The 13,783-nt window shown below is 42.2% G+C and overlaps 1 protein-coding gene across 1 annotated transcript in view; it reads left to right on the top strand.

The window, feature by feature from the left end:
- Positions 1-1,140: 1,140 nt before the first annotated feature.
- Positions 1,141-13,783, top strand: part of rgl1 (ral guanine nucleotide dissociation stimulator-like 1) — a 30,275-nt gene continuing 17,632 nt past the window's right edge. The window contains exon 1 of the mRNA XM_074635855.1: positions 1,141-1,742. Coding sequence (XP_074491956.1) covers positions 1,587-1,742 — 156 coding nt within the window. The 5' untranslated portion in view covers positions 1,141-1,586. The remainder of the gene's footprint in view (positions 1,743-13,783) is intronic.

Genomic DNA, 13,783 nt, shown 5'->3' on the forward strand with positions numbered 1-13,783 from the left:
CTCTCCTCGGCAACTGCAGCGTTTTACACATGACTGGCTCTTATTCCTACCCTGAACTCGATCACACACACACACACATACACACACATGCATGCTCTCTCCATAATTGTTACACATTTATTATGGTTTGACCTTTGCCCTACTGTCACAAATGTCACCAAGCCGTACTTTGCATAACAGAGAGCTGAATCAGTAACTTTATGAAGCCATCCGCACGTTTGAAATACCTGAACTTGTTAAGAACACGACTGCCTGAACTACGTCTAGTGACAAATTTAAAGCGGCAGTAGGCAGAATATTTTTGGCATCATTGGGCAAAAATGCCTTAAATCAAGTGTTCTGAGTGAAAACTAGACTTCTGCACCTCCTCATGGCTCTCTTTTCAGACTTTAGAAAATCTAGCCCGTGACGGGAGACTTTGGCCAATCACAGGTCATTTCAGAGAGAGAGCGTTCCTATTGGCTGTTCATTCAACGGAGGCAGCTGTCAATCACTCACGAACTCTGATCAAACGGTCAAACTAGGCAGCGCTGATCAAATATGAATCAATATTCTGTGACTGTAATGACTATTTCTCATGTAAAATGATTTCAGATTGCTTGTAGTGTACTGTTTAGCTGTAAAATGAGAAAGTTTGCTCCGGCTGGTGGGCGGTGCTTGGTATTTCATCAACTGATCTCAACATGGCGGCCGGGTCACAAACTTTCTCATTTTTTACAGCCAAACAGTACTCTAAAACATGTTTCTGAAAACATTTGAGGCGAGAAATGAGCATTAAAAATAACTTTTTACATCATATTTGCTCCAATTCTTACGCACTGCAGCTTTAAAAAGAAGGAAATGGTCAAAAGGGACAAATTATGGCAAATTCCAGCAACGATTGACTCGAAACAATGTGTTTGAAGATTCAATGAGCTTAGTTTGGGATACAGCAGAACATTAAAGAGGACAAAAGTCCATCCATCATGGAAAATATCTGCTATTGTTAGTATTTCTTCGAACCCCTTCCATAACATCCTCCTCTCTATCTCGGCTTTCCTGTCTTTCTTTCCTTTTTCTTCAAACTCTTCCACAGTCAAACTCTCTCTAGTCAGTGGATGGAGGGGGAGGCTGGGCCACCGCCGGGTTATAACTCCTCCTCTTCTGGCTGGGATGAATGAAGGGAGAGAGAGAGAGAGAGAGAGAGAAGGAGGGAGAAGGAGAGAGAAGGAGAGAGAGAGAGACAATAGACTTTAATCACTCATGTGGTTGAGAGCTGTTGGCCAGACGCGCTCAGAGAGAGAGGAAGAAATAAAAACAGAAGAGGGGAAGATAGAAACTTGATGTGGTGGGAGAGAAAGGAGAGAAACAGGAAGGGAGAAGACTGAGGAGGACAACTTGAGAGGAGAGTTATCATTAGTGACACTTCTGAGCTGAAGACAACAACCAGACTGAGAAGAGAGGAGGAGGTGATCAAAACATCAAGACCTAAAGGAGGAGGAGGAGACCCCGACTCCAGATTCCTACTGTTCCTACTGAAGAAGTCTTCATCCACCCTGCCGTCCAGATTTGAGTATGTCCTGCCATCCCTGTCACCCGTGCCGCTGATGCAGTCGGTCAGTATGACCACCCTGCTGCCCTGGCCTGCCGGTCCCAGCAACCACTGCCCAGACCTGGACTGCACCTTACTGCCGGAGGGGGATGGAGGCGTCTCCCTGCAGAGGTACCAGCCTCGCTCCCCGGAGAGCAGCCCCCGCCACTGGGTCAGTATAACCGTGTCCTGCTGCTTGTTGAGATCTGTTTTTGTATTTCTGGGAAGCACACAGGTACTTCTTGTTAAACAGTCTGGCAGATGTTCAGGCCTTCGCTTCGCATGACCTTCCTGTGCCTTCTGTTGTTTTGGATTGTGTGTGAGGTGTCAAAGGTTTTGGCCAGTTTTGATAGACTCAAGGACGGGGAGTGGGAAAGTGAAGTGGAAGCAAACAAGTCAGTGAGAAAAGAAGCTTGGCATTATAAACAGTGAGGAGCAGATTGGCCGTGGTTGTGATTCCTCCAAGGTCTGTTTGTTGGATGTCTGTGGTGATTGTGAGAAACAGGGGAGAGTGATAGGAAAGGAAAACTCTGGAGAGTGGTTTGTGCACATGTTCTTGTGGGTGTGCTTGAGAGACACAAGAGGTGTTTGACTACCAATCACAGAAAATCTGCATCTGTTCTGCACTCAGCACTTCTGGCGGTGACATGGAGAGCTGACTGGTAGTGACACATCCTCGGTGCCGGCCTCGACCAGTTTGGTCTGCCGGGAGCTTCTTAAACAGTGTTATTTTTCTGCATACAAGATTGACATTAACCTGCTTGTAATACAGCTTCCATAATGACCTTGATTATGAGACAAAACATAGATTGAAATAAATCTGACCAAAATGCACCAGTAACAGTAACATACTGAAATTAAAGAAGGTGAGCTGATATAGATCTTTTAAATGATTTCTTTGGATACGCTAAAAAATAAACTGCAGCCTACTGGTAGGCCTATTTCTAACATGATTTAACTATCTAAAAGTGAAAGATAAAACCATAGCTTACAGTTTAAATAGACTCTGCCTGTCTCATTGATCACCACGATCTTAAAATTGGAATTATTCTCCTCCTCAGTTCTTGGTTTACTACTTTTAACTCTCTGAAAATGACTGATTGGCATTAACACTGCTGTCTTTTGAAGGTTGTTGCATCAGTTTTTAAGATAGACAGTGCTATCAAATGAATCTTGAGATTGCGATGAATCTGTTGATACTAGGGCTGTCAAAGTTAACGTGCTAATAACGCGTTATTGCAAATTCGTTTTGACGCCACTAATTTCTTTAATGCATTAACGTAACTTGTGATTTTTAGGTTGTAGTGGGCTCAGTTTTAAAGATAGAGTGAAGATACTGGCATCATATGAGACTGGAAAACCGAAGGAATCTCTTGGTATCAACCATGTTATACTAGCTTGTCACGAAGGAGGTTAAATAAGGACCAAACTTGCGCTAAATTTCGGCGAGGAAAAACTGGTATGGTCATTTTCAAAGGGGTCTTTTGACCTCTGACCTCAAGATATGTGAATGAAAATGGGTTCTATGGGTACCCACGAGTCTCCCCTTTACAAAGAATGCATATTTCCCCACTCCCATGTTGACTAGAGTGTTAAATACTTGGCAACTCTCCCTTTAAGATACAATTTGAACTGATAAAAAATTTGCAATTAATTTGCGATTAATCGCGATTAAATATTTGAATCGATTGACAGCCCTAGTTGATACCAAACATATCATGCTAGCTTACTGGGAGAGGTGGTAAATATCGCTCCAAAGCAACACATCCACATCTTATTGGCTCAACTCAGAGATCAATCAGTGATTGGTTTGTCATTCCTCAGTGTATTGCGTTTCAGTTCCTCTGTTTGACTTCGACCCACTGAAATTTTATGCAATAAGTCGACATCTCATAGCGCAATAATGCAAACTAGACCGTAACCTTTGGTGGCACAGACAGCTGTGGGTGGACAGCTGACCTCTTGTGCAAAGCGGTTATTCACTGTAACTACCGTTTATTGGTCACACTATGAGTGTGTGTATGTGTGTGCGTGCAGTTTTGCTGACTGGTCACAGAGTTCACAGAAGAGGCATTACTCATTTTACTTCAGAACCATAATGACTTTAATATGTGTCAGTCAACAGCCGAGCACGACAAAAATGTGGCTTACATTACACTTCGTGTCAGCGTCCATGCGTTTGTGTTTATTTACTTGTATTTAATTCGCCCGCGAGGTCGCAGATTCCTCACAAGAGTGTGATTACCAGAAAACGACCTGCGGCGACAGCTTATTCCAGTTTAGTTGTGGCTAATTGTTTGCATGTGCGCACGTGTGGGATTGAGGCTAAAGAGAAAATATGTTTGGTGTTTACGTACTGTTCAGATTTAGTGAGTGAGGTCAGAAAACAATGAGAATCAAGACACTGAACACCACCTGCTCCAGTACTGATATTCTTTGACAGCAAATTGAAAACCCCATTATTATCACCATGAAAATAGCATTCTGCTAGATGCCCATCACACTGTGCTGCCTGTATGTATGTTTGGAGTGTACAGTAAGCGTTGGGAGATCCTCCTCCTTGCTGCCTATCTGACATCCTGGCTGACGTGTCCTCCCGCCTCACAGCAATGTTTCCGCCAATTGTTTTTCAAGGAGTAAGTAGACTGGAGGTTAGCTTGTAGAATGCTGTATAACCAAAGTGAGGCTCAGCTTACATGCATCGCTCTATGTGTCAGAAACTCATCCTTGTGACTGCTTTTGCAGTTGTGATTGCCCTCACAACTTTGGCTAGAGGGCAATAAGGGTGATTATATAGAGGGATAAGTACTAGGGCTGTCAATTGATTAAAATAGTTAATCGCAATTAATTGCATGATTGTCCAAAATTGATTGCGATTAATCGCAAACAAATTTTTGTTATCTGTTCAAAATGTACCTTAAAGGGAGAATGTCAAGTATTTAATACTCTTATCAACATGGGAGTGGGCAAATATGCGTTCTTTATGCAAATGTATGTATATATTTATTATTGTAAATCAACTACCAACACAAAATAATGACAGATATTGTCCAGAAACCCTCACAGGTACTGCATTTAACAAAAAAATATGCTCAAATCATAACATGGCAAACTGCAGCCCAACAGGCAACAACAGCTGTCAGTGTGTCAGTGTGCTGACTTGACTATGACTTGCCCCAAACTGCATGTGATTATCATAAAGTGGGCATGTCTGTAAAGGGGAGACTCGTGGGTACCCATAGAACCCATTTTCATTCACATATCTGGAGGTCAGAGGTCAAGGGACCCCTTTGAAAATGCCCATGACAGTTTTTCCTTGCCAAAATTTTGCATAAGTTTGCAGTGTTATTTAGCCTCCCTATCGACAAGCTTGCATAACATGGTTGATACCAATGGGTTCTTTAGGCTTTCTAGTTTCATTAGTGTTTCCCTCTAAACTGAGCCCGCTACAACCTAAAAATCGCCAGTTGCGTTAATGCGTTAAAGAAATTAGTGGCGTTAAAACGACTTAGCGTATTATTGTGGTAACTTTGACAGCCTTAGTAAATACCTTCAATAAAGTTATGTAAGAGTAAACAAAACCATCGATCTTCAAGTTCAACAAGTAGATCCTTTCTTGTAATAAAAAGCAATAAATGCACGAACTGTCCATGTGTTATACTGTCAGTCCAACAGCTGGCTCCTGCCGGCTTTGAGGAGACTTTGCCTTTACTGCTGTCAGTCAGGTGTTCCTCACTCTCCTGTCAGTTAACCTACATGAGGTTATGAAACCATGTCGGTCATAAAGGCAGCGATTGGACTCATTACCTCCCTGTAATCGCCCTGCTGTACGGCTGTCAGGTCCACAGTTCAGGTCAGAGAGGAGTGCTGAGGTGTCAGTCGCTATCAGCAGTCCACTGAGGACAATAAGACGCACACAATAACACACACAATGGTTCTCACGAGAGGTGGGATTAACAGGAAGATGGAGCAACTGGAATTGATGATAACAGAGAGGTGAAGTCCCGCCCCTTCCGATGGACCCCATGGGACCTTATTTCGGAAAAAATATGAACGGTAATCAACAGCGAGAGACAAATAATTTTTTGATGCTGTTTCAATTGCCCCGTGAATCACACATATGATGTTTGTCATTTTAAAAGATAATTTTGCAAGTCAAGAAAGTCTCAGTTTGTTGTATCATTTAGTTTTGTGTGAAACCGCTCAGTGAACTACATCTCTCGTCTCGTACAATGTGCGTCACGAACCCTTAACTTAACTATGTTCCGCGTACTAATGTAACGTTATCTTACCTGATGTGTTTTATCCAGCGTCTCTTATCCAGCCAAAGAACGAGTGAGACCTGTTACTGGTGTGAGTTCATCCCAGTAGGAAACACACAGGCATCGTAGCTTCAGAGGGAAAAACGTCACTTAACGCAACTTTTGGATGTGGAGTCTTTTTAATTACGTATTTTCACAGTTTGATACTTCAACAGTTTTACAACAAACTGCGACTTTCTTGACATGCAAATTAAGTTTTAAATTGACAAACATCATATGTGTGAATCTATGGAGTACGGAACCTGCCAGAATAAAAAATAAATGAATAAATAAATAAATTACTCAATAGATAAATAAATAAATATGTCATTAAATGTAGCAAAAATAATATTAAAAATAAATGTAGCCATTAATTAATTAATTGATGAAATGTGACATATATTGAAATTCAGTTTTGCTTCTTTATTTATTTATCTTTGTGTTAATTCCCTTATTTATTTACTCTTCTGTTTAATTTTCCATTTTATTTATTTATGTAATATATATATATATGTATATATATATATGTTTTTTTTATTCATTTAGTTTTTATTTATTTTTCTTGCATTTATTTCTCATTTATTCATTTATTTTTAATTTCCTTCCTCCATATAATTCATGGCGCAATTAAAATGGGATTAAAAAAATATTTGTCTCTCGCTATTGACTACCGTTCATATTTTTTCCGAAATAAGGTCCCATGGTGGTCCACTGGAAGGGGCGGGACTTTGCCTCTCTATAAATCACAAATATTAAACTTACATAATAAAAAAAATCATTTTGTACATTTAGTTATTCAGATGTTGCAAGACGGTGTCACAAGTTGGAATAACAAAGAACTTGACCGGGTTTGAACCCAGTTGCACAGAAGTGAGAGTGTTGACGAATATACACACGTGCCAGTGGGTTATCACAGTACATTTTACTGCTCTAACTGCATTTCAGAAGTCTGCTCTCTATCAGTGATAATGTAATTAACCCGCAGGCCGATCAATCCGAACTCCAGTCGAGGGAATATTAGCCGCTACTTTGCACCCGTTTGGCTCACAATAACCAGCAGGGGTAGTTCAATAACCTCAGAGGGTCACTTGCTGGAAATGCAGAAGTGATTTTTATAAAGGGAAAACAGGGACAAAGGAAGAAGAGGGGGGGACGGAGAATTTCGATGATGGCGTGCTTTCCATTGAAAAAAGTGAGCGAGCTGAGTTAGCACTCCTCCTTCCTCTTTCTTGACTTTTTGAACAGAGAACTGCACGTTTCATGCTGATGCTTCGTGACGTCTCAAGTGTTTCCTAAAGTTTTGATCCTTGCTTGTCATGTGTTTCGATGATTGCTCGGTGATTCACTCATCCGGCTAAGACTAGTTCTGTGGCTTCTGACCTGCTTCATTTGCTTGTAAATGAATATAAAACTGTATCTTCTGTAATGTTTATGAAATATCTGCATTTTACAAGTTCATACGTGGCACCGCTGGGAGAGCATTCAGGGGTTTCAAGACTGGATTTATTGGTTAACCCAGTTTCACTGACAATACAAGACACACGTGGAGGGACGATAACACACTTTCTTTTCGCCTCAAATTGCACAATTCACAAACAACCCCACTTCTCTTTTCTCCAAAATCCAGGTCTCCGTCAAACCTTTCATCCAGTCCACCACTTAAAGATGCTGTTTACACACTTGGCTGACCCCCAGCGTGTCAAGTTGTCTAGCAGCCTGCAGCTCAGTAGAGGTTCATATTGTGATCTTGGGCCTAATTAGGTCACATAATGGGCCTGGTGTGAAAAGTCAATACCGCGGGCATTGTCCCTGTCACCCGAGCGTCCATCCCAGCGCAACAACACCACAGGAGCAGCCCGCTTTAACTGGGGCAGAAACTCATCACACCATATGGAGATGGGTGTGTGTGTGTGTGTGTGTGTGTTTAGTGCTGGGTCGGTAGGAGGCAGAAGGCAATGTGTGCAGCAGCACCGTCTTTGATTTAGTCTGTTTTTATGGTTTTGCAGCTCTGTGACACACTTCTCTCTCTCTCTACTCCTTTTCCCGCTCAGGCAGGGCTCGCAGTATTAGCCAGGACGCATGACTGGGATCAAGCTGGCATTGTGATGTGTGTATTAGCGTATGTGTGTGTGAGAAAAAGAGCGTGTGTGTGTGTGTATGGCATTAGTGTGTAAAGCCGCTGGTGTCCACACGACAGTTATTAATGAGCGCCCACACATTTTGTATGTCAGCAGGTTACTAACTATAATAACTCTACTGAGGTCAAACACTGTGATAAACAAAGAAATATGCTAACTTTAGAACAGGACATACATCCTGTATTTGTTTAAAGGAACAGTGTGTAACATTTCAGGGAAATTCAGGGTCCTTTAAGTCGTTACCACAGTTTTGCACTCAGTGTCTCATGTTGCTGCAGTCTCAGGAGGGATATTCAGTTGGTTGCAATCTGCAACCTCCCCACTAGATGCCGCCAAATCCTACTCACTGCACCTTTAAGTGAAACAGCAGGATATATTTCTACACATATTACAACTTAACACAGTATCTAATGCGTCCATGTCATTTTTGCAGAGTAAATATCTTGTATTTTGGTCGGTGTTTTGGCAACGGCCGTGCTGTCGATGCTTGTTATTGTGCTACTGCCTCTTTTTTTGTGTGTGTTGTTGTGTGCATCACTTATGCAGTTTCATTTCCTACAACACACAGAGTCATACTTCACATTAATTTAGCACTAACAGCTCTGCAGACTGCAGCGTAAAATCCCCTAGAATTCAAACAAGCATTAAATGGAGGGAAGTTACTTCTTTCTCACAGTACAGTCAAAACTGAAACAGCATGGTGTTTAAAGTAAATGGGATCTTGCACATTCAGATGTGATAAATTTGCAGTCTTCTGGTGTGATTTAGCGAGGCAGCAGTCGTCACCAGCGTGTGACCGGCTTTACTGATGCTGTTTTTGTTGCATATGTGACAACTTTAGGGTCGCATGTATCTGTTGGGCAACAGATGGTCCGTCTCTCATTAGCAGGGAGGGGTCAGACAGACAACCGAGCCAGTCCAGACCGATTCATTCAAGGCTTAGCGAGGGCTTAGATCTAGGAGGGGGGTCACAGGGTTGGGGGCCCCATGGAGGGAGGGGGGTTGTGTGTGCGTGTGTGCTGGGAATTTATCGTAACTCTCCTAAATGCAGAGACAACCTGAAAGCAACTTAACTACCAGCATAACATGAGTCATCGCAGCTCCGGAGAGGATTATCCTCCTCCTTAGTGCAACGGTCCAACTGACCCCATACCCTCACCAAAAAGAGGTTTATTCAAGTGTGCTATTAATATACTTCTTATAAACTTAAACTTAATAAGAATATGCTTTCACTTTTTATGTACTTATCAGAGATATACTTAACAATATTATACTCAAGCATACTTGGCTTATATGCTTACTTTTTGATAGAGTAGGCTATTTGAGTGTGTGAGAGTTTGATGTTTTGATATGAATTTACTTCAATTCATCAAGAACTTTCTACGTTTTTGCATCCTCCGTTCACCGTAGGCATGCGAGAAAAACTAATTTTATCTATTAATGTTTTTAATCTCATCACAAAACATTAAGTCAAATAGCAAAAGGAGCAAGTCTCTTTATGTAATGCATACATCATTGGCTAAGTTCTATAAGTTAAAGGAAACTTACAAGTATACTTGCAGTAAAAACTATTAAACTAGTAGTTCAACTGAGAGCATACTTTAAAGTGCACTTTCATAAACTAATAAGTGGGCTACAAGTATATAACTAGTAAACTAACAGTAAAGCTATAAGCTCACTTGTAGTATAGTTCACTTCATACTATAGTTGCAGTACATAATACAACTTAGATGTAAACTAGTTGTGTTCCCACTATTCTTACACTTAAAGTACACTTAAAAGTATATTTTTATAAACTAAAAAGTTGATATTAGTATACTTACTACATAAAGTATACTTGGGAAATATACTTGAACTTTACATCAGTTTACTTGATAAAATAAACTTGAAGTATACTACTTTTTCGTGAGGATATGGAAGCTGTTATAAGAGAAAACAAGTCTGTTTCACTATGAAAACAACCTAAACATGTCTGTGCATGAATATGATTCAGTAGTTTTGGTGTAAATGAAACTTTGAGCAGCTTTTCCTTGAAGTGTGTCTCGGTTTGCAGGGTCAGCTGTGTTTTAATGTGTGGAGGAGGAGGAGGAGGGGTCTCGCTCTGAAGCTCTGGACTTTACTGGAAACTAATGATGTCACCCATCCAGAGAGAAAGAGGGAGAGCTCAACAACAGCCAGGACAATAGATCTGAGGGGAGTAGAGGCATGACATAAGAGAAAGAGAGAGAAAGAGAGGGAGAAGGAGCGAAGCAGATAGAGCTTTAATGTGGCTGAACAAAGGGTTCGGTTGACCGAAGAAGAGACAGAAAACAGAGAGACGGAGAGAAAGAAAATGCAGCTGTGTGAGAAGAAGACCTGGCATGTCCTTATCCAACTGTGTTTTCATTGTTGTTACTCCACAGACACTCACTATCAAATAACCCTGAGTGCCTTGATGCTGCTTCACTGCTCTCAAATGACCTATTTAAGCTGCTCTGATTGTCTCATTCTTGGGGTTTATTGAGTTATTGCAGATCATCCTGACCCCCATGCACCATAAATCCAACCTCTTGGGTTTTGTTGCTCTGGCCTGGTCTGGCTAAAAAGCCTCTGCTGACTTTGGATAAACACGGCGGTTTATGAACTCTGCCCTCTGCTGGGCAGTATGCTCTGGAAACCCACCAACCGCACACAAACATACAGTGAAACGCGCTGTGTGTGCATATCAAGAAGAATGTACAAACAGGAACACTGACACATTTGGTCCAGATATGGTAGCAGGAAAGATCCTCTCCTTCTTTAATTTTACCCAATGGCTTTCCACTGGAATACTCCTCGATGAGTTTCCTCTCGTCTGTTTACTTGAAAAAGAACGCAGGGCGTCTCTTTCCGGTCTGAAATATGAAATCACTCGTTCTCAGTGAGCCAGTGCACGATGGTCCTGTTGCATCACGCCTGTCTTTCAGCCAGTATGGATTCTCTCAGTTTCTGGCTGTACTGTGAACTCTCCTCCCTTCTGTCTCTGTCTCACCATCTCACACTCACAGTCCAGATAATGTCCTTTCAAGTTAATCTCCACTCTGTCCTACATTTTCTTTGATACATGACCTTCTTATCTTGGATGTAAACACTGAGACATTACACATGCTTGCTGCCTAAGACCCCCGATATGTCTGTGGTTTTTCAGCATTGTGATTCCTATTTATCGGCCTCTCATGCGCAATCTACTTGCTTTAGGAATCCCCTTTTCTCTCCTCTCATCTCGTCCTTTACGACACGTCCTCCAGGCCAAAGAGAAGCCTCCCCAGCCAGTCAGGTATGAGGACAGCAGGCTCGCTGGAGTCAGGAGGCTGGAGGCAGGAAGTGGGAGATTTCCTGGAATGTGCGTTTTTTCCCCACAGTGGAGCAATAACAGTGCGAGCGCCGGCGCTCCTCCTGTTTTTGTCCCCTTTCTGTCTGTACTGCAGCTCGCTGTTCTGACTGTGTGGAACAGGGAGAAGAGCGTACTTGGGGAGTTCAATGGCAGGAACCCATTATAGCAAACTGCTCTGCCCTCATCAAGGGCTTTCCTAAGTGCAATTACGTCATTAGTCATCCAAGAGAAAGGAAAACTTGGGGATTGGCCGGTGTTGCAGTGCAGGAATACTGTCTTAATATTTGATAACCTTTCCAATATTGCAACATGAAGATGCCATTCACCTCCGTCACAATCTTTAACTTTAACATCCAGCTTACTGGAAATCTGAGAGTTTCCACTACATTTATTTGACAGCTGCTCTACTATAGTTAGTAGTTTAGATTATAAAGAGACAGATACAATTACTTGGTCTCATTGTGTAAGAAACCATGTTTCTTTATGTAATGTTCAGCATTTAAAGACTTGATGAGACTAGCCAACATGTTCTCATCCCAACTCGTCACCTACTGACGCTTTGTCAGACCCCTCGGTGTCACTTTTCGGTCACACTAAACACATGCTTAATGTTGTGAATTAAACAAAAACACTTGCTTAGGTTCAGGCAACAAAACCAATTGGTTAGGTTTAGGAAAAAACAACAACACGGTTGAGCTTAAAATGACTACGTTTTTACAGTGCAAATGTGACTTGACGTTGTGAACACGGGACACAAACGAACAGCTCATTGTGAAAGTGAAACGTAAAGCACGGGACACGAACAGCGGGCTCCTGGATGAAAGTCTTGTTTGTTGGACTCTTAGTATGTCTCTTTCGCTCTTTAAACTACGTCAACACAAAGCATCGGCATTTGACGCCCTGGACTAGCTGCTTTCCAACCTCACGGTGATGATTAGACTCCAGGAAGTCACTGCTTCTGGTCAAGAAATAGTTCTCGACATAACCCCGTAAAACAACAACTTGTAATTTTTACACTTTGGTTTTTGTACAGATTAAACAAATGAGACATAACAGGTTAATTAGTGAGCTTTAGAGGGAATGGTGGCAGGATTGTGTTACCATTAGACAGAGCCAGGCTTTCCCCCTGTTTCCAGGCAGTCTTTATGATAAGCTGCTAGTTACATATTTACTGTACAAACATGAGAGTGGTATCGACCGTCTCATCTAACTCTTGGCAAGAAATCAACAAGTGTATTTCCCAACATGTCAAACTCTTTCTTTAACTTGCCCCCAAAGGAGTTGAGATTTAACTTTGGATTTGGACCAAAATACCTAAAAACAGCTCTGACATTTACTGAAATTTAGCCTCCTATTCCTTAAACTATAGAGCAGGCCTTAGAGTCTTTTCTGATCCATCCCGTTATAGTAATACCAGTACACTTTAAAGGGGACATATCATGGAAAAACTCACTTTTTCAGTGCTTGTGCTCATACATTTGGGAATCTGGAGTGTCTACCAACCCACAAACTGTGAAATAAGACAACCCAGTCAGGAGCGTTTCAGACAGAGGGTGAATACAGGTATATTCAGACTGACTGTTGAACATTAAAGCATGTAAACATGTTCTAGTAGAAAGACAAAATACAAGTATGAACCTGAAAATGAGCGTGATATGTCCCCTTTAATGGACCTGGCCTCCAGAGACAGATTCACGTTTTGAACTCACGTTGTAAAATATGCGCACTCATCTGCTCATCCATCAGACGGAGCAGCTGCTGTCACATTTTGTCAAATGTGTTGTTTGCGCTGAGATGTGACATCATTCGTACTGTGAGAGCAACACTACAATCTCCCCCGGGGCCTGAGCCGGAGGTCGTGTGGGGCCGCAACCTTTCCACTGCCCCTCTAGGATTCCCAGAGCCCAGTGGACATCGGGGCAGCTCGGCCTGGGAACTGGAGCCCGGCCAGATGTGCAGCCTGATGAACAAGTCAGCAAGAAGAGAACCTGATAAAACATGATTACGTACATTGGGCTTCCCTGGCCTTGTAGTGCCAGAAGTGGCGACCTTGTATGTGTGGGGGTATCTGTGTGTGTGTGCACCCTGCTTGACAGCGTGGTGTGTGTGACAGCCAGTGACGTTGGGGTTACGTGTCGGTGTTATGGGAGCCAGATGAGTGGGTAGTCATATCATGTACACTCACGGGGGGGCCACAGCAGGTCTTTTCCATCTCTCCCACTGATGAGCCAGATGACAATAAGCCTCATAACTGTCTCCTGACTCTGGATCAGTAAATGAATGAACCGCTGCTTGCTCACATCTGATATATGTTTACGATTCAACTTTGTACAAAAAGACCCCTCACAAAGTGGACGCTTGATTCATATCTTCCCGTTTATTCACACAAGTGGGCTGTTTGAGTACGTGTGCACTGCAGGGC

This window comes from Sebastes fasciatus, chromosome 5, assembly GCF_043250625.1.
Source record: "Sebastes fasciatus isolate fSebFas1 chromosome 5, fSebFas1.pri, whole genome shotgun sequence".
In the NCBI taxonomy this organism is placed as follows: domain Eukaryota; kingdom Metazoa; phylum Chordata; class Actinopteri; order Perciformes; family Sebastidae; genus Sebastes; species Sebastes fasciatus.